The 26,753-nt window shown below is 38.9% G+C and overlaps 1 protein-coding gene across 21 annotated transcripts in view; it reads left to right on the forward strand.

The window, feature by feature from the left end:
* DOCK10 (dedicator of cytokinesis 10) overlaps positions 1 to 26,753 on the forward strand; it is a 261,474-nt gene that overhangs the window by 149,727 nt on the left and 84,994 nt on the right. For all 21 annotated transcript variants that reach the window (XM_082690399.1, XM_082690383.1, XM_082690395.1 and 18 more), the window contains exons 5-14: positions 2,492 to 2,564; positions 2,844 to 2,966; positions 3,221 to 3,355; positions 13,862 to 14,045; positions 15,657 to 15,742; positions 16,010 to 16,093; positions 16,218 to 16,373; positions 22,977 to 23,198; positions 23,386 to 23,508; positions 25,148 to 25,230. In XM_082690399.1, coding sequence (XP_082546525.1) covers positions 2,492 to 2,564; positions 2,844 to 2,966; positions 3,221 to 3,355; positions 13,862 to 14,045; positions 15,657 to 15,742; positions 16,010 to 16,093; positions 16,218 to 16,373; positions 22,977 to 23,198; positions 23,386 to 23,508; positions 25,148 to 25,230 — 1,269 coding nt within the window. The remainder of the gene's footprint in view (positions 1 to 2,491; positions 2,565 to 2,843; positions 2,967 to 3,220; positions 3,356 to 13,861; positions 14,046 to 15,656; positions 15,743 to 16,009; positions 16,094 to 16,217; positions 16,374 to 22,976; positions 23,199 to 23,385; positions 23,509 to 25,147; positions 25,231 to 26,753) is intronic.

Consider the following 26,753-nt stretch of genomic DNA (forward strand, 5'->3'; position numbering starts at 1 on the left):
TTCCCTACCACCGTTCTTTCAAGTTCTGGCTTTTAAATAAGCCTGTTACCATTTACAACTACTTACCTATGGGCTTTGGAATTTTATATCAAGACTGCACAACCCACACAAAATAGATAAATAAATCAGGACTAGGGCTGAAGGAAGACCCCAGATAACATCTTTAATACCCAATACCAACGACTATATACCCCAGAATCGCTTTACTTTTCTTGGTTATTCATTTTGGTAGCAAGTAACTTACATTAATTTGAATTTATGAGATAAAAATTCACAATAGTAATAAGACCATTTTTAGAAACCTGTTTAACACATTAGAGGTGCATCTTAGGATGCCAATCACCAAAAAATGTGTTTTAGCATCACCAAAATGCCTTCAAAGAACAGTTTTAAATGCTATCATTTTGCATTCTTTCACTATGTCATCTCCTTGGTTACCTTGCCTATTATGATGCAATCAGCAAATGTGTATTGAGCTTCTCTACAGAAGGAAAAGACAAAGCTGGGGGAGGTGTAGGTGGGACTTCAGTGAAGGCCCTGGCTTTAAGAAATATGTCATCTGCCTGCTTCCTCCTCTCTCTCTGCCTGCCTCTCTGCCTCTACTTGTGATCTCTGTCTGTCAAATAAATAAATAAAAATCTTTAAAAAAAAGAAATATGTCATCTGGCATGCCTTGGTGGTTCAGTCCATTCAGAGTCCAGCTGTTGGTTTTGGCTCAGGTCCTGATCTCAGGGTCTTGATCTCAAGGTCATGAGATCTAGCCCCGTGTAGGGCTCCAAGCTCAGTGGGGAGTCTGTTTGAGCTCCTCTCTCCCACTCTCCCTCTGTCCCTCCCAATCATGCGCTTTCAACTCTCTCTCTAAATTAAATCTTTTTTTTTTAAAAAAGCAGAAACATGTAATCTGGTGGAGGGTAAGACAGGCATGCAAGTAACAGATTTGGGTAAGCATTGCAACAGATGTGTGTCTGACATCTACAGGAAGAGAGTCCTCATTTGTAGAGTCTAGGATGCCTTTGTGGAAACTACTTTGGGGGCATGAACACTTTTTAGACTACAGTGGAATATTATTTAGCCTTAAAAAGGAATGAAATCCTAATACATGCCATAACATGAATGAACCTTGAAAACATTTTACAGTGAGTGAAATAAGCCAGACATATACTGACACATATGGGATGATTCCACTTGCATCATGTACCCAGAGTAGTCAAATACATAGAGACAGAAAGTAGAACAGTAGTTACCAGGGGTGGGGGAAGGGAGAGATGGGCTGTGGTGAGGATGGTAACAATAATGTGAATGTACTTAGTGCCACTGAACTGGACACTAAACATAGTTAAAATCGTAATTTTCCTATTCTGTACTTTTTACCACACTTGGAAAAAATTCTCTTGTCAGGGAGAGAGACTGTGGCTCTGATCTCAGGCTTTTCCATTTTTAATAATGATGTCAGTGTTCTTTCTTTGCTCCACCTTGCCCAGCTGTGAGCCGGGAACGGGCATGTTCAGGTCTTTCCCAGGGAAGGTAAAGAATATTTTGGACCCATCTGAATGCGTTGAATCCCTGTGTGAATCCAGTCTGGTAATTTTATGCATGCTTTAATAAAGACTCATTGGTCATGCCCCTTTCTATATAGAATACCATCAACATAGGAAAATATTTGTGATAGGAATAACTGAATGAGCACCCTGGGATTTTTTTCTCAATAGATTCTGAGGTTGCTTCTACACAATATAAATCACCCTGAAAAACAGAAGTGTTCCACGCAAATTCTGCATGTAGGGTTTTCTAGCTAGGTGTCAAGGAGCGCCTGAACCTTGGATACTGTTGATCACCCCTTCATTCAGCCCTGAGTTGTGAAATACAATCAAGCCAAGGGAAGTTTATTTTTGTCCTGTTTCACCATTTATAGTACCAGGTGCACACTCTTGCTGCTGTGGGCTGGTCAGCTTTCCAGTGCTGCCAAGGAAATGCACCAAGGAAATGAACACAATTGTATTCACAGTTGTGAACACAATTCCACGAAGTTAGGTGAGGGTGTTCTTTGGTGGAGACTTCGGTTAGGAGAACAGCGCACCCTAGTGGCCGGAGCACAGACTGGTTCTCAGGAACGTGGTTTTTCAAATGTTCATCTCCATATCCTTAAGAGGTACCCTTATACTTCATATTCCACAGCCGAATGTGGATGAAGAAAAATAGAAACCACTAAGCCTTTAAAACTGTCCTGATTTCCTTCATCTCCTTCGAGAAGATATGTGTCAATCTGAATAAATATTAACTCCGTGGTTTGAAAATAAGAGGTTTCTTTGCCTGAAATAAGATGTAATGGTGTAGGGGAACGTTAATACTTCCAAAGGAAATAGGGCCCTCACTTGATTACGTTATTTTACATAAAAAGCGCAAGAGTTGTTACCCAGGGAATAGTGGAAAACGAAAGCCACGTCTCAAATGACAAATCAGAAACTGGTTTTTTGTTTGTTTTTCATACCAGAGCAGAATACAAACCAGAGAAACTTCCTTCACATTCCTTTGAGGTTGACCATGAAGATGCTGATAAGGATGAAGTAAGTACATTGTTGAAAGTGAAATGTTTAAAATGGGAGGATATTTAGTTCCTGTCTTTCACTAGAGCATTTCACATTCTGACCAGATTAACACATTCTGACCAGATTAGCCCTACTTGCATAAGGACTTTTCGTCCAAATGAGTCACATTTGTTTTGAAATGGAACAGGATTATTTAAGATGAACCAACGAGAGAAAGAGGAGGTTCATTTTTAAGTGCAGGGTCTAAGATCTGGGATTCACAAGATTGCAATCATGCCAATGGTGCTTCTTCTCCAGGATACCACCTCCCACTCATCATCTAAGGGTGGTGGGGCAGCGGGAGGAACCGGAGTTTTCAAGTCTGGGTGGCTCTACAAGGGGAATTTCAACAGCACCGTGAACAATACCGTTACTGTTCGGGTAAGGAGACATCAAGACTCATCTTTGTTTCTGCCAGTTTTCTTGACACCCCCTCCTTCGGTCACAGCACAGAGGAGAGTCATTTGCATTAGGTTTATGTTTCGTGTCATATTTTATTTATGAGAAAGGAGGATGCTGTTCTCTAGAACAGTGCCCTAGAAATGTAGCCCTCCTGAAGGAATTGGAAAAATTCTAATTTCTCAAATGGTGCACGGCAATTGGCACTACCTCTGTGTATCTTTTCCTTTATTTAGTCCTTCAAAAAGCGCTACTTCCAGCTGACTCAGTTGCCAGATAACTCCTACATCATGAATTTTTACAAAGATGAAAAAATATCCAAAGAACCCAAAGGCTGCATCTTTTTGGATTCCTGTACAGGTGTGGTACAGGTGAGTGGAAATCCCTCCTCCTCCTTGTGTTTTTTTTTTCCCCCCTCTCAGGTTTTTTAATCAGAGTGCATTCATCCAGTCATCAGTCATTCATTCCATAAGAGTTTACAGAGTATCTGATATGACCCAAGAACTGGTCTAGACCTTAGGATTCAGTGGAAATTAAGGCAGCCTCACTTTCTGCTTTCACAAAACTCACTTTCCATAAAAGAAGAAAAACAGAAAATAAGCAAAGAAAAAAATCAACAGAATGGAATCCATTGGTGAAATCTGGAATAAAGTAAATAAATAGAGCTGTGGAAAGGAGAGAGACAAATGGCAAGGTTGGAAAGCAATGTTAATGCTGCAGAAGTGAGGAAAAACATTTTCAAAGAGAAATTATTTGATCTGAAAACTAAAGAATGACTAGGGCAGCAAGTGCAAAGGTCCTGAGATAAGAGCAAGTTTGGTGTATTCAAGATGGGGGGAAATGACCACCTGTGTAGCTACAGTGTAGAGAGCCACTAAGCTAAAGAATTCAGTAAGATAATATGTAAACCATATAGTTCACTATACTACATAAGTACTATATTATTGGGTAATAATGAGAGAGTAAATTTACAGTGTACACATACATCATCTTCCTTCTGAAGGAGGTTTCCTTCAAAGACAAGGATTATATTGATTCCCAAGAACTTAATTTCAGAAACAAGACACAGTGCTTTTAATAGCTGTTCTGCGAACTCTTGTTCTTCAAACTGTCTTTCTTAGTATTCAATGTGATGAGGACCACCGTGGCAAAGGAAAGCAGAAAAATTCCATAGACCTTATTGGGACATCTTGCTTTCATTTATTCTTTTTGCTCTGATGAAATAAGTATCCTTATTCCTTCTTGCATAAAAATTAAAGCAACCAAATGTTATAGCAAACTCTTCTTGAATTTCACAGGAAGATACTGGCTCATTGAGCTTGAGGACTGTGTTTCTGGTCCCAGGCCACTAGGAGCAGATCCTTCTCTTCCCACCAAGCCACAGGCATTCACATAGCTTGCTTCATAGCTGGGATCATGTCTTGGATTAATACCAGCGGCGCTTGGATCTGCAGATGCAAAAATGGAGTTTTTTCTAGTCGCTTAGGCCTAGCCTTTTTCTGGATGGTTTATCTTTTAAAATCTGGAATTCCTCCAGAAAGTAATAATGCTGAACTTTAAAAGGAAAGAATTAATTAAGTGTTGCTGAGCACTAGGTTGGAAGTGAAAGATAATTGCATTTTAATGCAGACACCAGCTTTCCATATGGAAAGGGCAATAAGGGTCTAAGTGGAGGGTGAAGATCGTTTTCCATTGTTGATCACAAAGGAAACTCTTTGGCTTTAGAAATATCAAGTAAAACTTGAACAGTAGGTTAAAGATCAATGATTACATTTTATAGACATTGAACTAAAAAATTGAAAATTGAATAAATAAAATTTAAATATTTTCTTTTCTATTTTTTCCTTCAAAGCTTGCTCTAGCAAATGCGTTATCATCTTTTAGAAAGTATCACTGTGGGCCGGGCTACATATTAAGCTTGCAGAGATACATATTGATATGATATTTTTCTTCAAAGAATCCTACAACTCCATGTTGTACCTTGGTATTCAAATACCAAGTATTCAAATACCTTGGCATTCAAATCTGACCTTCACTATTGGAATCTCTTCTCCATTTTGTCTTGGGCTGTGGTTCGGTCTCTGTTTAAGTGATGTTGGAGCTGGAGAGTGTCTCCTAGGAGAAAATACAGCTTGGGGTTCACATGGGTTTAGCGTTCAAATCCTGGTTTCAGCATTTACTGCTGGAGGCTTTGAGTAAGTTACTCAAGCTCTGAGCTCAGGTTCCTCATCGGTAAAAAGGAAAAAGGATCTAGGAGACAGTGTGTCCTCAGCCATTCTTCCCTAGTCTTATAACTAAACTAACGTGATTTCACTCCTTGGTGAGTCACAGGTAGAAACACACCAGGTGAATTGTAATGCAAGAGAAACTTCATTTGCAGCAAATATGAAGATAATGAGGAATAACTTACAAAGTTGTGACTCCCCAGCAAGGATGAGTGGGTTTACTTTATTTAAGCTTAGGCTGAATGTTAGAAAGGAGAGCCTTGTCAATGTAGAGACAGATATAAGATCATGCAAGTGTCATAAGGGAACATGCCTCTACAAACAATGTATGTTATATAAATGACATTATGCATTATGTAACTAATACATATTATATATGTAATGCATATATTACAATTACATAAAATGTAATTACATATTACATAAATTACATAAAACAATACATATTACAATGCATAATACAATTATGTAAATATAAATATACATTTTAATATTATAATGAGGAAGAAGTAGTTGTCGGTTACTCTAGGTCACTCCAAGGTCCATCTGCACAGGTGGGGTTGGGGGGTCAAGCTCAAACTGGTCTGTGCTTTTTGGGCTCCAGGAGTTCTTCATACAGGCAGCTACTACTTGTGGAGTTGTCTTGGCTTCCATCATGGGATGCTGTGTCCTTCAGGTCTTTTGCCTGAGTTAAGAGATGCCAGAAAAAGGAGCTTAAGGAAAAATGTGGGACAAGGTCAGGGGTATGAGCAAGTGAGCAGTGAAGGTCAGATCTGGCTGGTGATAGTCTTTTCTTTAAGTATAAAGGTCACAACTTTGAGAGATAGTCACTCAATGGTGGAAAGGCCTTCCTAGAAAAACTCAATTCACCTTCCTGAAATTTCTACCTAAATATGCTTACTTATTCATTTATTTTTTGTTCATTCATTCACTCATTCAACAAATTTATTTAGTCCCTCTGACATACTAGGAACTCTGCTCAAGCATTGGGAATTTTCTGCTGAAGTCATAATCAGAGAGACACAGGCTCATTCCTAACTTATACAGTGTCACAAAAGCTATAAAGGGCACCTACTGTTAATTGTTCTAGGAGCACATAAGAGTAATGAACTCTTTTGGGTCAGCCAGCGGGATTCCTCAAGTAGATTTTACACATTAAAGCACAAATGAATAATCCTACTTCATTTTCCAGGAGAGAGCCATTCAAATATTTGGGAACATTCATTACACCTTTTAGAGTTCAGCTCTATACCTCCTTGTTTCTATTCCTCTTTATTAAGACCTTGTAACCTTTTGTAGGGGGAGGACCTCCAGCTTCTTTAGATCACTTTGGGAAGATAGACATCTGGGTTACTTATCCCCTTGTATCTGGATCCTGGTTCTTACATATTTGCTTATAGCTCTTTTTGACTTAGGAGTTCTTACAACTGAAAGGAAGATTCTCAATGATACACTGCAAGTTTAGTCATTGCTATCACAAGCTCTCAGGTACAAAATGTCCCTGAAGATGAAACACATACACACAAAAACACAGAACAAATGAATAATAGAATGAGTCAGACTTATTTTGTCAAGAATCATAATCCATTTCCCTTGAATAAAATAGAAAAGAGGAACAAAGACCTTACCTCAGAAGTGATACCTACCATCTGTCATTCTAAGAAAGTCCAGACTCCTAAGAGTCTTAGTAAAACAAGCCATTTTCATTTGTTTCATTCACACCCAATCTATATCATTGTGTTCTAAGAATAGCCCTTGGAATTCTGAGAAATATATTTTAAGGGTGATATCAAGTAGAGAAAGACTCGTAACCAGTAAATCTCTCAGAGATTTTTGGTGACGTTTATGAGTGGAAATTTTCTGGATCCTAGTTAAAAAAGAAAAAAAAATAACAGTAGTTTTCCACTGTATAATATCATCAAACAGTAATATTAGATCTGTTTTATATGCTGTGCATTCCCAATCTGGAGCAGAACTTCCAGTTTTTGCTGCTTCCATTCTGATCTGATATGAAGGGATATTCAAGCCTCTGTGATCTTATCGTGTTCCTTCAAAGTCTTCATACTCATTCATCCACTGGCCTACCCATCCATCCACTCAAGGTCCTACAGTTATGGAAGAAAATGAATGAATAGTCCAAGAATTCCATCTGCAAGGTTTCCTACCTCAACATTAATAATGACTGATGTCACTTGACACAGGCTTAAATGGGATTGAGGCTGCCAAACACTGCTTCTTTCCTCCCAGTGCTGAATCTGCCATTTGTGGATATGGATTCCAAGACAATTGCCTTGAGTCCCCTGGGTGGCTCAGTCAGTTAAGCATCCAGTTCTTGGTTTTGTGTCAGGTCATGATCCCAAGGTCATGAGATCAAGCCCTGTGTAGGGCTCTGCACTTAGTGCAGAGTCTGCTTGAGATTCTCCCCCTCTCTCTCCCCTTCTGTCCCTCCCCCAACTCACACACACATATGCTCTCTCTCTCTCTGTCTGTCTCTCAAATAAATAAATAAATGAAATCTTAATTAAAAAAAAAAAAGACAATGGCCTCATGGGCTTGACCAAAGTCTAGAAACTCAGATCCATTCTGCAGCTCAGACAGCCCGCCACACGAGGGAAGTAGGTCAAGGTGCACACAACAGGGCACAGCGTGGACTGTGCAGATCTGGATTGGGCTCGTCCACAGAAAGGGAATCAAATTAGGAGGGAAAAATGGAGTGTACCTGCCAAGGGAAACAAATCTAGAAACTACGTATGACCTATAAACCTCCCATTAACAAAGTCAGGCTCTGCAGAACATCATTTCCGATGATAACAATAAAAACCAGAATGACACTTATACTTTTCTTCATCTAATATGCTATTTGACAACAGTTGATGAAACATGCATGGTTATTATCCCACTGGATTAAAATAAAACTCACGGAGCTCGAGTGGCTTTCCCAAACCACAGAGCTAGTAAATGGAAAAATTAGGTTTGAAGGAGAGGAACGTCCAAAAGCACCAAAAGATGCCCAAGGGGGCACCTGGGTGGCTCAGTCATTAGGCATCTGCCTTCAGATCAGATCAGATCCAATCCGATCTGATCTGTGGGGCTGATCATCAAGCCCCACATTGGTCTACCTGCTCAACAGAAAGTCTGCTTCTCCCACTCCTACTCCCCCTCCTATGTTCCTTCACTTGCTGTCTCTCTCTCTCTCTGTGTCAAATAAATAAATAAAATCTTAAAAAAAAAATTAGGATGCCCAAGGAAATGGTCAGTCATCCTACATCATGTGGGCATGCCTGCATACATACATCTATTTTCCTGCAAGCCACATAGACAGAAGAAACACTAAAAAGATAAGCTCATGCATCATTTTAAGCCATGAGGTTTAAATGCAGGGTTTATTTCAGCAAATATATATTGAAAATTTTGCTGTGCAAGGCATTGTGGGAAAGCCAAATATGGATCAAATGCAGCTCCTGTCTTCAAAGAGCTCCCAGCCTATGGGAGAGGATGTGCAAGAAAAGAAAAAAAAAAAATACACACATGCAGATACAGAGAGGGACATATCTCAATAGATTCTGAAAACATATGCAAGAATATAAATTGCATGTATCATGGCATGAGGCTTTATGATGTTATATATAGTCATATACATATATGTAAAGTATGCTGTATTTCTGCTTATTTGTTTACTGGCATTCTATAACACTAGTATGTAAGTTCAGTGAGGGCAAGTGCTTTACTTGAAATTTTCTAACACTATGTCTCTGGTACATAGAAGGTGCCTAGTGCATTTTTGTTGAGTGAAATTAAATTAATAAACATGCAGAGAATGGGAAAGATTCTATAAATGGTATCCACCAACCCCAGTAACCTGTATGTGACATATGTGTTTCTTTTTAAAACCGTTCTTTTCTTCCTGCAAAATTCTGCAGAAGTTGCTAGTAACACATTGGAACAACAGCATGATGGAGTATTTTGTTTGGATAACTTCCTTTGACATTTGGTTCTCCATCGCCTTTGGTGGCTCTGTTGGAGTATCTATTCTGGAACCTTTCCAGATGAATATTGCAGAAACAGTGTGCTACCACTCATGAGACACATCAGAGCGTGTTAGGGCATATTCGCAGTTTCCTGTTCTTTTTTTTTTTCCCCCTTTAAAGATTTTATTTAGTTGACAGAGATCACAAGTAGGCAGAGAGGCAGGCAGAGAGACAGAGGGGGAAGCAGGCTACCTGCTGAGCAGAGAGCCCGATGCGGGACTCAATCCTAGGACCCCAAGATCATGATCTGAGCTGAAGACAGAGGCTTTCACCCACTGAGCCACCCAAGCGCCCCAGTTTCCTGTTCTTTATCAAGCTGTGTAGATGGACTGTGGTGGGCTTGAGTACACAAAGTAGTTGCATCTACCACAAAGGACACTGTTTTCAGGGATACAGGAAAACTGGGGGAAGAACAAAAAGAACGTGAGTATTTCTGGATTACTGCTGTAATGATGTAACAGTTGCATTTTGAGATTATTAAACTGTCTCAAGGATTTTCTATTTTTGTCCATTCTTTTTTGTTATTTTGTATGCCATTATCTTAGAGATCACAGAGAGTGAGATAGGAAACCACTTAGGGCATCATAATCTTCCCCAGCATAAACTCCTCTACATTGCAAGTAAGTAGTTCGATTTTGCCCTAAATAGAAAAAGATGATTTAGTTTTTGAGCAGCTGCAAATGGAATATTTATTTCACTAATAAAAATCTCTTTTTGAAAAACAAGGGCTTGGGGCGCCTGGGTGGTTCAGTGGGTTAAGCCTCTGCCTTCAGCTCAGGTCATGATCCCAGGGTCCTGGGATCAAGCCCCACTAGATCAGGCTCTCTGCTCAGTGGGGAGCCTGCTTCCACCTCTCTCTCTCTGCCTGCCTCTCTGCTACTTGTGATCTCTCCCTCTGTCAAATAAATAAGTAAAATCTTAAAAAAAAAAAAAAAGAAGAAGAAGAAGAAAGGAAGAAAGAAAAGAAGAAAAACAGAAGAAAACGAAGACTTTGCTCAAATTTTTACAAAATATTTTTTTTAAGATTTTATTTATTTATTTGACAGACAGAGATCACAAGTAGGCAGAGAGGCAGGCAGAGAGAGAGGAGGAAGCAGGCTCCCTGCTGAGCAGAGACCCCCGATGCGGGGCTCTATCCCAGGACCCTGGGATCATGACCTGAGCCGAAAGCAGAGGCTTTAACCCACTGAGCCACCCAGGCGCCCCCAAAATATTTTTTAAAATATTGCTGGAGTTGGCAACCATAATCAATTTTTTTGAAATACAGAATGCCATTTAGAAAATCAAGTTCTGTCCACGTTTTGTCATGTTTTCTATCTAGAATTCTTTTAGTTCCTTGTCATCTGCATTTGAAAGCAGGTTGCAACTCAATCCATTTTAATTAATATAATTAATGTAAGCGTTTTACATAGCTTTGCATCTCCCTGTCCACATTACTTACAGCATGAGATTAATTAAGCAGATTCTTTCATGTGTTTGTTTTCAAGACAACACTGAGATTTGCTTGCATTTTGCTGTACTTAGCAATATTCTAGCCAAAGCCATGTCCTGAACTCTGAGCATTCTGACTTCTTTCTCTTCTTGTTGTTTTGTAAAGGAAAACTGTGTCTTCTTTTATACTTGCTCTCAGCCAAGTTGTCTTTGCCCTTAGACCTTCTGTGTGGGTGCAGAGTGCACATAGCTTTATGGACTTCCTTCATCAGAACTCCAGACACGTGTGGCAGGGTGTGCGGAGGGCGTCTGCCCACACCACCTGCGAAGACCGTAGCTTCTAAGAATTGGCATTCTGAACGAAGCTGTCTAAATGCTTGCTTTTGCACACTAAACTCTAGGGCCATAACTGTCTTTCTGGCAACCTCCACTGTGTTTACACTACAACCAAAATGGTCTAAAAATGCATCTCTGGCCTTTTATCAGTCAAAGTCAGCCTGTCTTCTGCTCTTACAGAACCCAGAGGGTCCTAGGAGAATAGCAGTATTCTCATGTTGCAATAGGATTCCTGTTCTCAAGAAGAATTTTTATACCTTCATTTTATACCTCATCTTCAACACATTCACAGGTCTTCCAATTTCACATTTGTGTAATTCACTGGTTGTCTCCCCTGTTCTGGCAGGGTGGAGACTGTCTGTTTTTGTCCAGCACAACCCATGAACCCGATAGACAGCACTTTATGAATGAATGCTATCACAGCACTGAGCACTGAGGGTAACCAGCCAGCCTCTGCCCTTCTCCAGCTCACAGACTATTAAAAGAGCCAGCCAGCAAGTGAGTCATTACAAGGCAAAGAGATAATAATACTTGAAGATAATACAGAAAAGCATGAGCTGGAGCCAAGAGTTTGTCCTTGAAAGAATCTAGAAAGTGGCACTTAAGCTATGAAGTTCTCCAGTGAGAATCACTGCTACTTTTTAAGCTAATTCTTTCTCCTTCAGGGCCTGAATTTTATATTTTCTTGAGCCATATGTGTTCCTCCTGTCTGTTCTCAGCATGTAGAGAATCTATGACATCCCAGGCCATGACCGTTTGGTATGCCCTTGATTTGCCAAGGAGGGGGCAGGGAAGGAGAATAGCATCTTGGGTAACCTCAGTGGGTGTTAGAGTACATAGAGGTCATTTCCCTTCTCTGCCACTTGTTACCTGCAGAATCCCAAACACATTTTAATTTATCTCCCCAAGTCTCCATATCATTCTATGTTAAATGGAATAATACAATTTGTCTCACAGAGTTGTTACAGGACTAAGTGGAATAATGGCTGTGAATGCCCAGCATGGTACCTGGCATCTAGATGACCGGTGTTTAGTAAGTGTCATATTTGTGGTAGTAATCATGATACTGTGGAAGTGGAAGGGAACAAGTTATTTTAGGATAGTCTCTGAGAACATTGCAAAGAAGATATTAACAGAAGGTTATTAAAAATTGTTTTTTTCTTGCCACCAAGAATTATCAAAAAGAATTTTTTACTTTGATATTTAGCCATAATCTCACAGTATGGCAATACTCTCATCTTACTATTCGTCTCCTGTTTATATTTTACTTGGTTATGTAGCCTTCACTTAGTTAAAATTGTGGGTGCCCTAATGGTTTCCTAGCAGTATGGGTAAGAGATCATTACCTGTATCAGAATTACCTGAAAGTGAATTAGAAATGGACTAGGAAAGTGCTCTTGTAATTTGCTCCTGTATTCCCCCCACTCTCAGTGGGCTTCTCCCGTTGGAACAGTTGACTCTTTTGGCAGATTTCAACTTGGATGCCCCTTCCAGGGAAGAAGTAGCTACTCAGAAGTCTGAAGTAGCTACTCAACCCCTTAGCCCATTTTCATTCTCTGAACAGCACAGATCTCTGTTTTCCAGTTTGTTTATTCCTTTCATTCACTGTTCCCTACAAATGTCAGTTCCCCCAAGAATAGGAACCAATCCTATTCCATTATAAAAGGTGACTATTTTGAGCCCACTTGGTCCTGAACCCTCCTCTACAATAGCACAGGGTATAATGGTGAGCAGAACCGGCCCTGCGCTCCTACATGCAGCCATGAGGGAAACACATGTTGGTCAAAACAGACAAATGAAAATGAGTTAGTATATCATTCCAAATTGGACTAAGTGCCCTGGAAGACAAGAACCTTGTGCTAACAGAGGAATTTGGGAAGGTTTACTTGAGGAAGTATAACTTCATTTGAAATCCGAAGAGTGACTACGATTACCCTGAGTAGATGAGGGGCAAACATGGTGCTGATTGTGTGCAAGCATACGCATAGTGGAGGGGCCGCTTCGGGCCTTGTGACAGCAACACAGCTTGTGACAGGAGCACATTCAGGAACTAGAGCAAAGCCTCATGGGTTCATCACCAAAGGCAAAGTAGAGATGTGAGGTTGGAGAAAAATCTGGAGATTGATGGAAAAGCCAGAGCCACAGAAGGAAATGGAGTGCCCTGTCACGTGGATGTCATGTCTTTTAAAGCCATTGGACCAGATGAGAGAGAAAAGGAGTCTGAGGGAAAGCCAAAGTCAGAATTAAATGTCACCAAGTTAAGGAAGAGCCAGTAGAGATGACCGAAAGTGGTGGCCAGTGAAAAAGAAAGAGAACCAGAATTGAGTGTGGTCATGAAAACCAGACACAGACGGATTTCAAGAAGGAGCAATTGGCCACCATGTTAATTCAACTGAAAAGTCAGGAAGATGCAAAGAAAGGAATGTCCCTTGGACAATATAGCAGCATAGAATTTGTTAATGACCATGACAAGTGCTGTCATGGGGTATAACAGGGCCAGAAGCCCAAATGGAGTGAGTAGTGGACAGAACACAGGAATGAAGAAGTGAAGGTAGAAACTCAAATCAACCATCTGAAGTTTAGAGTATATTCCCACACAGGTACCGGAAGAAGAAATTTTGAAGCACCGTGCTCATCCAATCAACAAAAACCTAAATAAAATATCTATCTGTATAAAAAGCCGTGAAAAATAACAAACAAAACAATTCATACCTAGCCAAATTTTTCTCTTGATCTTTATGTTACTCTCCTGCCTGGAAGCGCTTGGGAAGCGTGACCCCATAAAAAAAAAGGTCTTTCGCGCTCTAAGACTTATTATCTTGTGTTTTTTCTCTCTTTCTTTCTTTTTATACCACAGAATAACAGATTAAGAAAATATGCCTTTGAATTGAAAATGAATGACCTAACCTATTTTGTGCTGGCGGCGGAAACAGAGTCAGATATGGATGAATGGATCCACACCCTGAACCGCATCCTGCAGATCAGCCCCGAGGGGCCCTCTCAGGGGAGGAGAAGCACCGAGCTTGCAGAACTGGGGCTGGGTGAGAGCAGATGCCTCCACTTCCACTTCCTTTCCTTTGTAAAGTGGGACCCAGGCATCTGCGTTCATTTAAACCGCTCGTAACTGGGGTAGTTGTCAGGTCCCGCTTATCCATCCCTGAGCTCTTTGCTCCAGAAAATCACACCTAAATCTTGACTTTTAGTGAATAGTGAGGGTCACCACACACAGGTATGATTTTGAAGTCATTTGTCAGTAGTATTAAAATGTACCCAAGTGTGATGGGAGGTTCATGTAGATGGGGTAGTTGTGTTTCATAGCATTTAATTTAACTGGATTGAATTAACTAAGATGATATTATATAAAGACAAATTTATATTACATCCTTTTAGTTGAAAGATATTTTTTAAAAAAAGGAAGAAAGATATCTTTCACGAATGCTTTTTTTTTTTTTAATTTTTTATTTTTTATAAACATATACTTTTATCCCCAGGGGTACAGGTCTGTGAATCACCAGGCTTACACACTTCACAGCACTCACCAAAGCACATACCCTCCCCAATGTCCATAATCCCACCCCCTTCTCCCAAACCCCCTCCCCCCAGCAACCCTCAGTTTGTTTTGTGAGATTAAGAGTCACTTATGTCTCCCTCCCAATCCCATCTTGTTTCATTTATTCTTCTCCTACCCACTTAAGCCTCCATGTTGCATCACCACTTCCTCATATCAGGGAGATCATATGATAGTTGTCTTTCTCTGCTTGACTTATTTCTCACGAATGCTTTTTGACCATACTGAGATCAGCTTATATGTGACCGTTCCATAAAGTTTGCACAGTACTCAAGATCTTTATAAGATAAAAAAAACTTTTCTTTTTCCCATCCTTATTACATCTTAAGATTCTAATTCATTCTACGCAAAGAAAAGAGAGCAAGAGAGAGGAAAGGACAGGGGATGAGAAAGGTAGAAAAACAGGTCTCTCCCTGCGTCGTAGACATGTGACCTATGAAAGACAAATTTACCTTCAGAGTTGGTCGCTCCTCCCAAAGGAAAACTATTTTAAGTCCTTTTGCCCAGCACTGTGGGATGTTAGAAACCAGAGTCTCTAAATTCTAGTAGTCTAAATATCATATGAAAGAGGCATGCGGTCATGAGGAAGAACACTGAAGTTGACTTTAACGCAACTACTATATACTGTGGTGGGTGTTCTACATTCATGATTTACTTAGTAATGGTCAACAAGAATATCAATGTTTACAGAATTTTAGAGAGTTTAACTAACCAAAGCTAGAATGCAAGTTTGACATTGATGGCCTGAGAGTCAGAATTATCAAAAATGTATACACGTATAAAACATTTCAGTATGCATTGATGAGGTAAGCCATGACAACCCCAGGTATAAAGGTAGTATTAGAAGGATCAAGAGTTCTTATGGGCTCAGGATGGTGACATGGAAAGAATCCCAAAATAACCATCAGGAGGTCTGATTTCCAGGTCCAGATCTTATAAGTGTATAGAGTCCTACAGCCAAGGTACAATGAAGGCATCTGCTCACTAATATTCACCCCGCATGCAGTTTTGATATGTCACAGCCTAGAGTAATGTATGATTAATAAGTATTACTTGGTAACTTCTCTTGGTGTATCTTTTCAAGATTCGCTGGATAATTCTATAACTTGTGAATGCACGCCAGAGGAAACAGAGTCTTCAGAAAACAGCCTACACCCAGACTTCGCAAAAGTAATAAAGCTGACATTTTGCTATGCAAATAAATTTGAATTACTTATGAGTTATTGCTTTGGTGAAAAAGATGGAAATGCTGTATTTTAAGATTTAGACTAAGACAAACAACACTTAAAAGCATGTTTTGATAAGATTTGCTGAGTGTTGATGGAGGATATTAAAACAGTGTAATAATAAGGAACAATTTCTTGCCCATGTGGATGGAGCCGAGCTGTAAGTATCTGGATACTTAGCTACCAAGAGCTAACACAGTTTTCTCCGTAGTACCTCACAGAAACTGAAGAGACTGTCAAAACAACTCGAAATATGGAGAGGCTAAATCTGTTCTCGCTGGATCCAGATATAGATGTAAGTCAGAATTCTTTCTAAGCAGATGTGAACTTGATCCACACACGTCTGTGTTATGATTAAGAATTCTTTTATTTTCTGTGATGGGTGTTCGTTGAGAAAGACCTTCAACATTTTCTTTCAGACCTTGAAACTTCAGAAAAAAGACCTTTTAGAACCTGACTCTGTGATCAAACCGTTTGAAGAAAAAGCTGCCAAGAGAATCATGATCATTTGTAAAGCTCTCAACTTAAATCTTCAGGGATGTGTTACAGAGAATGAGAATGATCCGATCACGAATGTAAGTTTCCTCCTGTTACATCCTATAAGGATCAGCCAACATCACACCCACTATGCCCAAAATCTTTTCTGTTGCTGATAATTCCAGGCACTGAGTTCATACCCTCTGTTCTCTGAAGGAGTATGAGTGACAGTATTTTCCACATCAGGAAAGTGCACAAATTCTGATGTGGAGTTGTGAAAATATTCCCATAAAACGTTCTTTTTGCTTTAAAGAAGAAGCATCAAAGGGATTTCATTTTAGGGTCCTTTCAATTAAATCACGCAGTGGTTCACAGTTTCCAATGATATTATTTGTACTTGAGATGGCTTTTTTTTTTTAAAGATTTTATTTATTTATTTGACAGAGAGTGATCACACGTAGGCAGAGAGGCAGGCAGAGAGAGAGAGGAAAGCAGCTCCCTGCTGAGCAGAGAGCCTGATGCGGGACTCTATCCCAGGACCCTGAGATCATGACCTGAGCTGAAGGCAGTGGCCTAACCCACTGAGCCACCCAGGAACACAAATACATAAATATTTTTTAAAAAAAAGAAAAAAGTAAAAATCGCACCTAATCCTACTATCAATAATAATCAGTGTTATTTATTGGCATGTTCCCTTTCATTATTTTGTAATGCTTTCCATTTTAATTTTTCATGAATCATCCTTTAATTATCATCTTTCACCTTAAAGAAGAAAATTTATTTCTAGATCCATGATATGAGCCATATTTGCTTTTAGAAGACAGAACAGATACAAGTTTTCTCTGCTTATTGAGTACATGCAATCCCACACACATCTCTATATGTAGGATGCTTGTTAGTTGTGACTGTGAGTGGCTGGCAGGGGGGATAAACTCTTCCAGGAAACTTTCATACCTGCTGCCCTTGGGTCTACAGGCAACACACGAATCCTCTGAGCTTTCTTTACCCTGTGTTAGCGGGAAAAGCTATGGACCTCAGATTTAATGAGGAGAACCAAGGGACCTGTGCCTCTTTGGGGTCAGAATGGCTGACCTTCTCCCTGATGAGTTCTGCCATGCTGGGCAAGTGGCTTGCCCTAACCCTTGTCTTCTGTAAATAAGATAGCAGTAACTATTTCGGATGATTATTGTGAGAATTAAATGAAATAACATATGGAAAGAACTTAGATAATACTTGGTGGGACAGAAAACAGTGATTGCGTATTAATTGTTATTTCAATATGTGGGAAATGGCTTTGAAATTTGTGAATACTATTTTGAGTGTTCCTTGTGAGAATCTTATTGATAAATGAGATAAAATCGAAAGGTGTCACCAGTAAGAATCTTGCCCCAGAATGAAACTTCCTCCTATTTTATAACTGTAATTGTGCACTAGGTTTTTGAATAAATGTGATCATTCTGGAGGTCACATTTATTTATTTCTCAGCCAATACTTAATCAGTATACCTCCTGGGAGACAGACTTGTTCAAGGGACTGGGGAACAGCAGGGAACAAAATAACAAACCCTCTGCCCTCTTGAAGATCAATTCTTTTTGGAAAGAACAAACAGTATATTAAAAAAAAAAAAAAAAAAAGGACAAGTAAATTTACCCAATAATCACATCTTGTTCACAGTTCCTTAAAATGAATCAGTATGACAGATGCAATACAGGGGAATGGGGAGACAAGTTCTTCTGGGTGGGGTGGTCATAGGAGGCCTCTCTCAGGAGGTGATAGTTGAACAGAGACGTAAAGGGTGAGAAGGATAAAGGGTACAGGTCAAGGAAAAATATTCAAAGTAGAAGAAAGAGTAAGTGGGAATACCCTGAAACCACTAAGTCTTAGCAAGTTCTAGGAACACGAAGCATGTACTGAGGAGAAGAGTAGACCAGGACAATATGGGAGGAACAGTACCAAGTAAAATAATGTGAGGTACAGGCTGCAGTGAAGAATTTGGATTTATCCTGAGTGGAGGCTAGAGTGATTTAAAATACTTTCAAATGGTGTGGTTCAATTTCTGTTTGTTTGGCTTTTTTTTTTAAGATCCCATCAGAAAAAAAAAAAAAAATGGATTGGAGGAAATACGAGTTGACTAGGGAGAGTAGATAGGAGGCTATCACCATAGTTCACTGAATGCTTTAGACTAGGACTGCAAGAAAGAAGGAGAGAAATGGACGGATTTGACTGATGTTGCATAAACTGAATCAACAGGTTTCTCTAATCCATTGGATATAAGGATAAAGGGAAAGGATGAGTCTCTGGTTTTTGCTGTGAACACTTCTATGCATGATGGTGCCATTTACTAAGAAGACAAAACTAGATGAAGACAGATTTGGGGGATATTGGCCAAGAATTCCATTGTGGGCATGTGAGGCTGGATATCCAGTAGAGATGTACATTGGGCAGATTCAAAAACAAGTTTAGAGTGCAAGGGAGTGGCCATGAATGAGACATAAACTTAGAAGTCAGTGACCTGGAGGGACATATTTGGGGATTTCTGTGTGCATAGAAAAAGGGCCAGAAACAAATATTTAACAGATGAATAGAGGAATGACCAAAGAGGCCTAAGAAGGAACGGCCATTGAAATAGAAATAAACCAGAAGAGTGGGTCCTAATGCCAAGGGAGAAAGTGTCACCCATGTGGCATGGGCTGAGGACCCGAGAGTGACAGCAAGCCAGAGAAGAGCCCCGCAGTTGTGACCACATGGAGGATGCCAAGGACTATGGTGGAGAAATTTCCATGGAATGAAAGGGTTAGAAGGAGCATCAAAACATACTTTCATTCAGGATTAAAATTAAAAAAAAAAAAAATAGAAAGACTAGAAACTTGTTTCTTGAAACTACTTGGAAATATCAAGAAAACATAACCCAATTCCTACTGGCATTGAACCATCTTGTTAAATAAAAATAAATGTTCTTCGTTTTTGGTTTTTGGTGTTTGTTTGTTTGCTTTTAACAAGGCACGATCTTAAGTGTGATTAAAAAATCCAGTTTAGAAAGTGAAACTTGAAGATAATGCGTGTTTCTTTCCAGCGTAAACAAATGACCCCTTCCATATGGATTCCTTTCCCTGTACTAGAACTCATAGACAGAAGTGTAATGTTTGTATTTGGGCCAGTCTTGCCAGGCACAAGAACATGCCCGAGTTCAGAACCCGCATCAGAATAACCTTTCATGTCTTTAAATCCAAAGGGACAAGTTGATTTGAGATGGTTTGAATGCCCATATTGTTTTTCATTTATTTTAAAGTTGATACAAATGTTTAAAAAATTAGAAAATGGCTTGGTAAAAAAATAATTTCATCGTGCTTATAAACAATAATACAAAAAACTAACAAAATAGCCTCACCTAAACTCCACAGTAATTTTTTATGTAATGGCATTGTCTTTAAACATTTCTGTATATTATTCAGTGACATTCTTTTGTTGATGTAGCTGTTTTTAAACAGCTCATCATTTTTAATTCTGTGAGCGTATTTTTAAGTTAATCGAAATATTTCTGCAGGTTGCCGAAGAACCAGCTCCTGTAATTAATGAATGAGTTTCTGAAAAGACTCCCTCAAAGAACTTTTCCATGATGAGGAAACAATATTTGACAGCATGTAATCTTGTAGTCAGTCCGTTGAAAACCAAATCCAAGTTGATGGTTTCTAGTGTAAAATATTTCTTTGAAAATAGCAATTGATTCCAAAAATCTGAACAAATAAACTTGCTTCACAGCAGAGTTACTTTAAAATTGTATGTTCTTCATTCTTTTAAGAAAATACAGAATTCTAAACATAAGAAGCCTATGACTTAATTTGTTAGGCTTTCAAGTGTCTGATTAAACAAATCCTTATTGAAAAGCCAGTGATTCAAAAAGTAAGATTTGACATTTAAGTTGAAAAGATGGATTGGAAGAAATAAATGAATCTCCGTATGAGCTTTAATTTCTTATGGATTATCAAAGTGGGTAATTTATTTCCATTCACCAAGCAGAAATGAAAATCAAAATGCCCCAATTCATGAAAAATAATAGGTTTATTTTTTTTTTCCTTTGACCTTCAATGTGTTTTGGAGCTCCTACCTGAGTTATTTTCATGTAATTTTTGCATTTTCAACTCTTGGTAGATGACCACTATTCAAACCAAGAATTTTTCTAAACTAAATTAAAATGGTAAAATATAAAACTTTTACTTTTTAATTAGCTTATTTTTTAATAATTTATTGAATTTCATTTTATATGTGTAGTTCTGTTTCTAATAGTAAGGGACCTGGCAAGTACTGCTAATACTAAGGAATTACACTAATAGCCCTGTAATAAGCTAGCCATCTTACTGTGTTTTGAAGCATATGAGATACCTATTAAACATTCAGTACAATCCGCAGCATGAGTCTGTACAGTGATGAACATAATGTGATTTTTGTATGTAACCTGCTTGTCCACAGAACACCTGCTGGTAGGCATCCATTCAAAATTAAGTAGCATAAGCAAAAGTAAAAATGTTTTTCGTAAGTATATTCCATTTTTAGAAGCCCATAGTTAATTATGCACAATTAAATCTATTTGCATGTTTATAATTATATGTGTGTATATGTACATATGCATGATATGTATTTAATTACATGTGCATCTATTTACTTCAGTCCTTGTTTCACTTAATTTCTGTTGCATTTGATGGTTGTCTAGTTGAAAATCCCTTCTTTCTTGAATCTTTCTTTGATTTCTATGATACTCTGCCTATATGAAAATTGCTGTTTGCTCTCTTTAAATCTCCCCTTCTACTCCCCAGTCTCTTTAATAAACTGCTTTCCCTTCTCCATCTCAATCTTTTGCATGCTGATATTTCCCAGGATGTCATTCTGATTCTCTTCCCTTTATCTCATGGCTAGACAAGAGCCCACATACAAAACTGTCAAGCCCAGTTTCCTTGGCTGAGCTCAAAACTCAACTGTGATTGGAATGACCTGTAGATGACTCTGTACGTACCATCCAGCACTCACCTCTGTACGTTTGTCGTATATATTAGTGAATGACATTGACATCCACTTAGTTTGTTATGTACTCAAACCTAGGACTTTTCTTTTATTCATGTGTGCCCCTGTGAACACCTCTCTCCAGCCAACCAGGACACCCAGTGGACTTCTGCATCCTTTGATTGTACCTCCTTAATATTCCTCGAATGCATCTCCTACAAATTCATCCTTTCGTGTTCTTTATGTTCTTTCATGAATTTATGGCTTTGCACATGTCATTCAACCAATCCTAGATGTCCCTTCTCATCACATTTTTACCGGAGGTCCTGGGATTAAGCCCCCCACCCCCACGCTAACTGGGAAGCTACATGCTCAGCAGCTACATGCTCAGCTGGCTACCTGATCAGCTGTGAGTTGGCTTCTCCCTCTCCCTCTGCTCCTCCCCTCCACGGCTTCCATGTGCACTTTCTCTCATTCTCTCAAATAAATAAATAAAATCTTTAAAAAACAAAAACTCAACCAAGAAACTTCCCTCTGCTTTCCGTCTTCCATTCTCTTCCCATTTTGTCTTTATTTCGCATCTTCCCTTCTCTTCTTAGCATGGCAGTGAGAGGTGGAGGGGCAGTCACACAGAGCCTTGGAGCATACAAGAACTCCATGTGATAAGGGGCAGAAAGCCATGTGAAGGCACAGAATCCTTGCACATGGTCTTGCCAGGATCTGGGGCATTTGGCAGAGTGGTACAGAGCAGGCAATTAGAGGAGGCAGCTGTGATTGGGAGACTGATTACTTTGAACCAGTAAGTAAATTGATTGAACAAATAAGGAAATAGGTCAATGATAAGAAGAGCCAAATCTTTCACTATTAAAGGAAGGAGTTACATGAAATATGAATAGGGGAAAGGCTCAAAAGAAGTCTTTGGATTTGAATTGGAAATATAAGTTTCAACATGAACTGATGAGTTTTTAATAAATATTCATGTACAAGTAGAGATAAAGCAATCATTGTAGATGTGAATGTTACATGGAGGGACACGTGCATGTGTATGCATGTGTTTGTAGATGTGTCTCCGCGTCCCAGTAAAAATGAGCCAATGAGCCCTGAGATCTTGGTTTCTAAATGTCACCCTCACAAAAAGGAAGCAGAGCTCTATGGAGAAATGACTGGAGCAATGGAAGTATAAGATGAGCATAGAACATCTTGTTGAATAAAGAAGTGTCCCCCAGAATTATGGGGATCCACCAAAAAGACACAGGAGCTACCTCTAGCCAAAGCTGGGACAATTTGAGCACTATTATAAATAATGATAGTAAGAGATTTAAATCTGTTGAATAAAATAGTAGTAGTCCATAAGTCTATACTTGTATAAATAAATAAATAAGAAGGGAAAGCTCATCACTACAGTAGAATGCCAATGAATAAAGGGAGAAGGAATGATTGAACTAGATAATCACCATTGGTAGCCATCAGAGTTGTTGATTCTAGTGGGAGTGACCCATAGTAGATTAGGTTTGATGAGTATCAGGACATAGGAGTAGTCTTAGAATATTTCTTTAAAACTGCTGATCACTTACCACTTGATATATATTATGATATGAAAAATATTATGTAGTTTGCCTACTGCTTTCTTAAATAAGATACTGATGGGACAACTGCAGGTATAATGATTTTATATCAAAACCACTGGCTCTTTGTTTTTCCTGCAGATTGAGCCTTTTTTTGTGAGTGTGGCACTTTATGACCTCAGAGACAACAGGAAGATTTCTGCCGATTTTCATGTGGATCTAAATCACACTGCTGTCAGGCAGATGCTCTCAGGGTCTTCGGTGGCTTTGGAAAATGGAAACATTGACACTGTCACTCCTAGACAATCAGAAGAACCTCACATCAAAGGCTTTCCAGAGGAATGGCTGAAATTTCCAAAACAGGTTGCACTTTTGTTTACTTGTGATGGCACCAAAAATGCTTGTTTCATTGTTCTCACCAAAAGATTACATCAGTTTCTGAAATAAAAATTCCCTTAAAGCTGTCCCTTAAAAAAAAAAAAATGGGAATTTTGTTAATGTCTTCAGTATGCTTCCTTAGATTCTTACTAGCTGTTTTCCTCGTACATAGGCTATATTTTCTGTAAGCAATCCACATTCTGAAATTGTTTTCGTGGCCAAAATCGAAAAAGTACTGATGGGGAACATTGCAAGTGGCGCTGAACCTTATATTAAGAATCCGGACTCCAACAAGGTAATGCATTAACTTTTCCATAAATAATTTCAGTTCCTTTCAAGATATAAAATCACCTTGCCTTGAAGAATTATCAAGCTTGGTAAAATGTAAGTCTTGAAATAGACACTTCTTAGTAAAATGAATGTCCATTAGGAAAATTTGAAAGTTTTTATTCTTGGTTTATGTTTTTGACTGACTTCTGATAATCTATTAGTAGAAATAAACTTAAATGTGAGTGAAGCTTTAACTCCAAGGATCAAAGTGTTAGCAATAATGAAAAGTTAGGATTAATCTGATTTGAAAACAAGTGGATACATAGTTTACTGATGATGAAATAAGTGAAAAAAGATAGATAATTTTATTCTAATATTAATTTAATATTAGAATATTAGAATTTAGTATTAATATTTCTAATAATAATTTTTTTTAATTTTTTATTTTTTATAAACATATATTTTTATCCCCAGGGGTACAGGTCTGTGAATCACCAGGTTTACACACTTCACAGCACTCACCAAAGCACATACCCTCCCCAATGTCCATAATCCCACCCCCTTCTCCCAAATCCCCTCCCCCCACCAACCCTCAGTTTGTTTTGTGAGATTAAGAGTCACTTATGGTTTGTCTCCCTCCCAATCCCATCTTGTGTCTAATAATAATTTTATTCAAATTATTCTAATATACCTAAATGAAGAAAGAGGAAATAGTAAAAGTTCTTTGAATGGTGGGACTACAAGACATTTTTTCTTCCTTTTTTCTTTTTTTTTTAACTTATTTTATTTTATTTTTTTAGAGAGACTGGGCACATGAGGCAGGGGGAGAGGGAGAAGGAGAGAGAAACTCCAGCAGACCCCGCTGAGTGTGGAGCCTGACGTGGGCCTCAATCTCACTATCCTGAGATCATGACCTAAGCCAAAATCAGGCGTCAAAGGCTTAACTGACTGAACCACCCAGGCGCCTCTTCCTTTTTTTTTTTTTAATAACTATATTCTCTTTAATAATCAAATGTTACTATTTAATAGAAGATAAATGTTAAATGTCATTTTTCACACAAAGGAAATACATTGGGGAAAGAATGCCTGAACATTAAATTTGAGCATGTGTAAGCTTTTAAGGTAGTGTTTAGCATAATTATGAGATTTGGGGCTTGGCAAACTATGACACGCCAGCCAGATCCCCCTGCCACCTGTTTCTATAAATAAAGTTTTAATTACACAGTCACACTGATCCACTTATGGATTGTCTGTGGTCACCTTCCCACTAGAGAAGCAGAGCTGAGAAGCTGTGACATAGACCATGTGGTCCACAAAGCCCAGTATATTTACTGTGTGACCCTCTGCATAACACAGACTGTGAGTGCAAATTTGAAAACACTTTCCATTCAATGTTTTAAGGTCTTTCAAGTCTGAAAAAAAGTTGGCATTCCAAGACAGGGGTACAACCTGTATTTGAAATTTCTGGAGTGAAAATTCCAGAACACAATTCAGTAGGTCCAACACAGAGGACAGTGTTTGGTTCTTTACAAGACAGAGTCTTCAGGCCAGTGAAGCAGAATTTCAGAGTTTCAATGTAAGATAAGATAAGTATGTATTAGTATTTTACTTGGACAGTTTGTAAAGAGGTGTTCTAAACATATTTTTGTTTCTTTTTCCCTCAGTATGCACAAAAGATACTAAAATCCAACAGGCAGTTCTTCAGCAAATTGGGAAAATACCGCATGCCTTTTGCTTGGGCAGTGAGGTAGGTTGACAGCTACAATCAACAGAAGAGTTGTGCATTTGTAGTCTCCATTGAAAACTTCAGTTTGAACACCTCTCTGTTACCTTGTTGTTGTTGTTGTTGTTGTTGTAAGATTTTTTTTATTTATTTGATAGAGAGAGAGACTTGCATGTCCACAGGGAGGGGGAAGAGCTGAGAGAGAGAGAGAGAGGTAGACTCCTTGCTCAGTGCAGGGCTCAACACGGAACTCGATCTTATGACCCTGAGATCACGACTTGAGCCGAAATCGCGAAGTGGAGGCTTAACTGACTGAGGCACCCAGGCGCCCCCCGGTATTTTTAATATACCAACACCTAGAAGAATATTACTGTGGTCATCTTCATAAACAGTGCTTCCCAGAAACATGTGTTTTACAAGACAATTTAGCAAGACAGTTTAAAATATATTAAAGCTGCGACATGAGTGCAAGTGTGTGCGTGACCAGATACGCTATGGCTTCTTGGTAGGATTGAAGTCATTACTTGTTTATTATGCATATTTGGTTCAATAAACACTTGATATTATATCAATCCTGAGAGTTTGGTGTGTATAAAATTCAGATGGAAGCATGGATTTCTTATGCAGCTGCATATTTTCATCTATGTGCAGGGCACAGGGCTATATCTGGATGTCCAAATGAAACCATCAATTTGATCATCAAAACTCTCTTTGATTTCACTAAATTTATCAGTACCGGTTCATGCTCTGATAGAAATGCTGAGTTATGTGGACACTATGGGTAGAATCTTCCTCCTGGACAGATAACCTCTGCATAAAGAATAAGAATTGCTTATGGATTTGGTTAAAGATCAATTCCTATTGTCCTCCTCAATCTCTTGGCCTCCTTATGTCTGTAGAAATTTCTTTTTTTTTTTAATTAACATATGATGTATAATTGGTTTTGGGGGTACAGATCTGTGACTCATCAGTCTCATACAATTCACAACACTCACTATAGCACATACCCTCCCCAGTTTCCAACACCCAGCCACCCCATCCCTCCAACCCCTCTACCCTCCAGCAACCCTGTTTGTTTCTGAGATTAGGAGTCTCTTTTGGTTTAATCTCCCTGTCTGGTTTCATCTTGTTTCATTTTCCCTCCCTTTTGGATGATCCCCTGTCTTGTTTCTCAAATTCCTCATATCAGTGAGATCATATGATTAATTGTCTTTCTCTGATTGATTTATTTCACTTAGCATAATACCAAAAGAGGATCATAAGGGAAGGGAGCGAAAAAATAAAACAAGACAAAATCAGAGAGGGAGACAAACCATAACGGACTCTTGACTAGAGGAGGCAAGCTGAGGATTGCTGGAAGGGAGGGAGGTCGAGGATGGGACAACTGGGTGGTGAACAATAAGGAGGGAACATGAGGTGTTACATGCAACTGAAGAATTACTGAACTCTACCTCTGAAACCAATGATACACTTATGCTAATTTAATTGAATTTTAATAACATGAGATTTAAAAAGAGGAAAAGCCCGTCACAGGCATAAGAGAAGTT

This window comes from Mustela nivalis (genome assembly GCF_964662115.1).
Source record: "Mustela nivalis genome assembly, chromosome: 11".
In the NCBI taxonomy this organism is placed as follows: Eukaryota; Metazoa; Chordata; class Mammalia; order Carnivora; family Mustelidae; genus Mustela; species Mustela nivalis.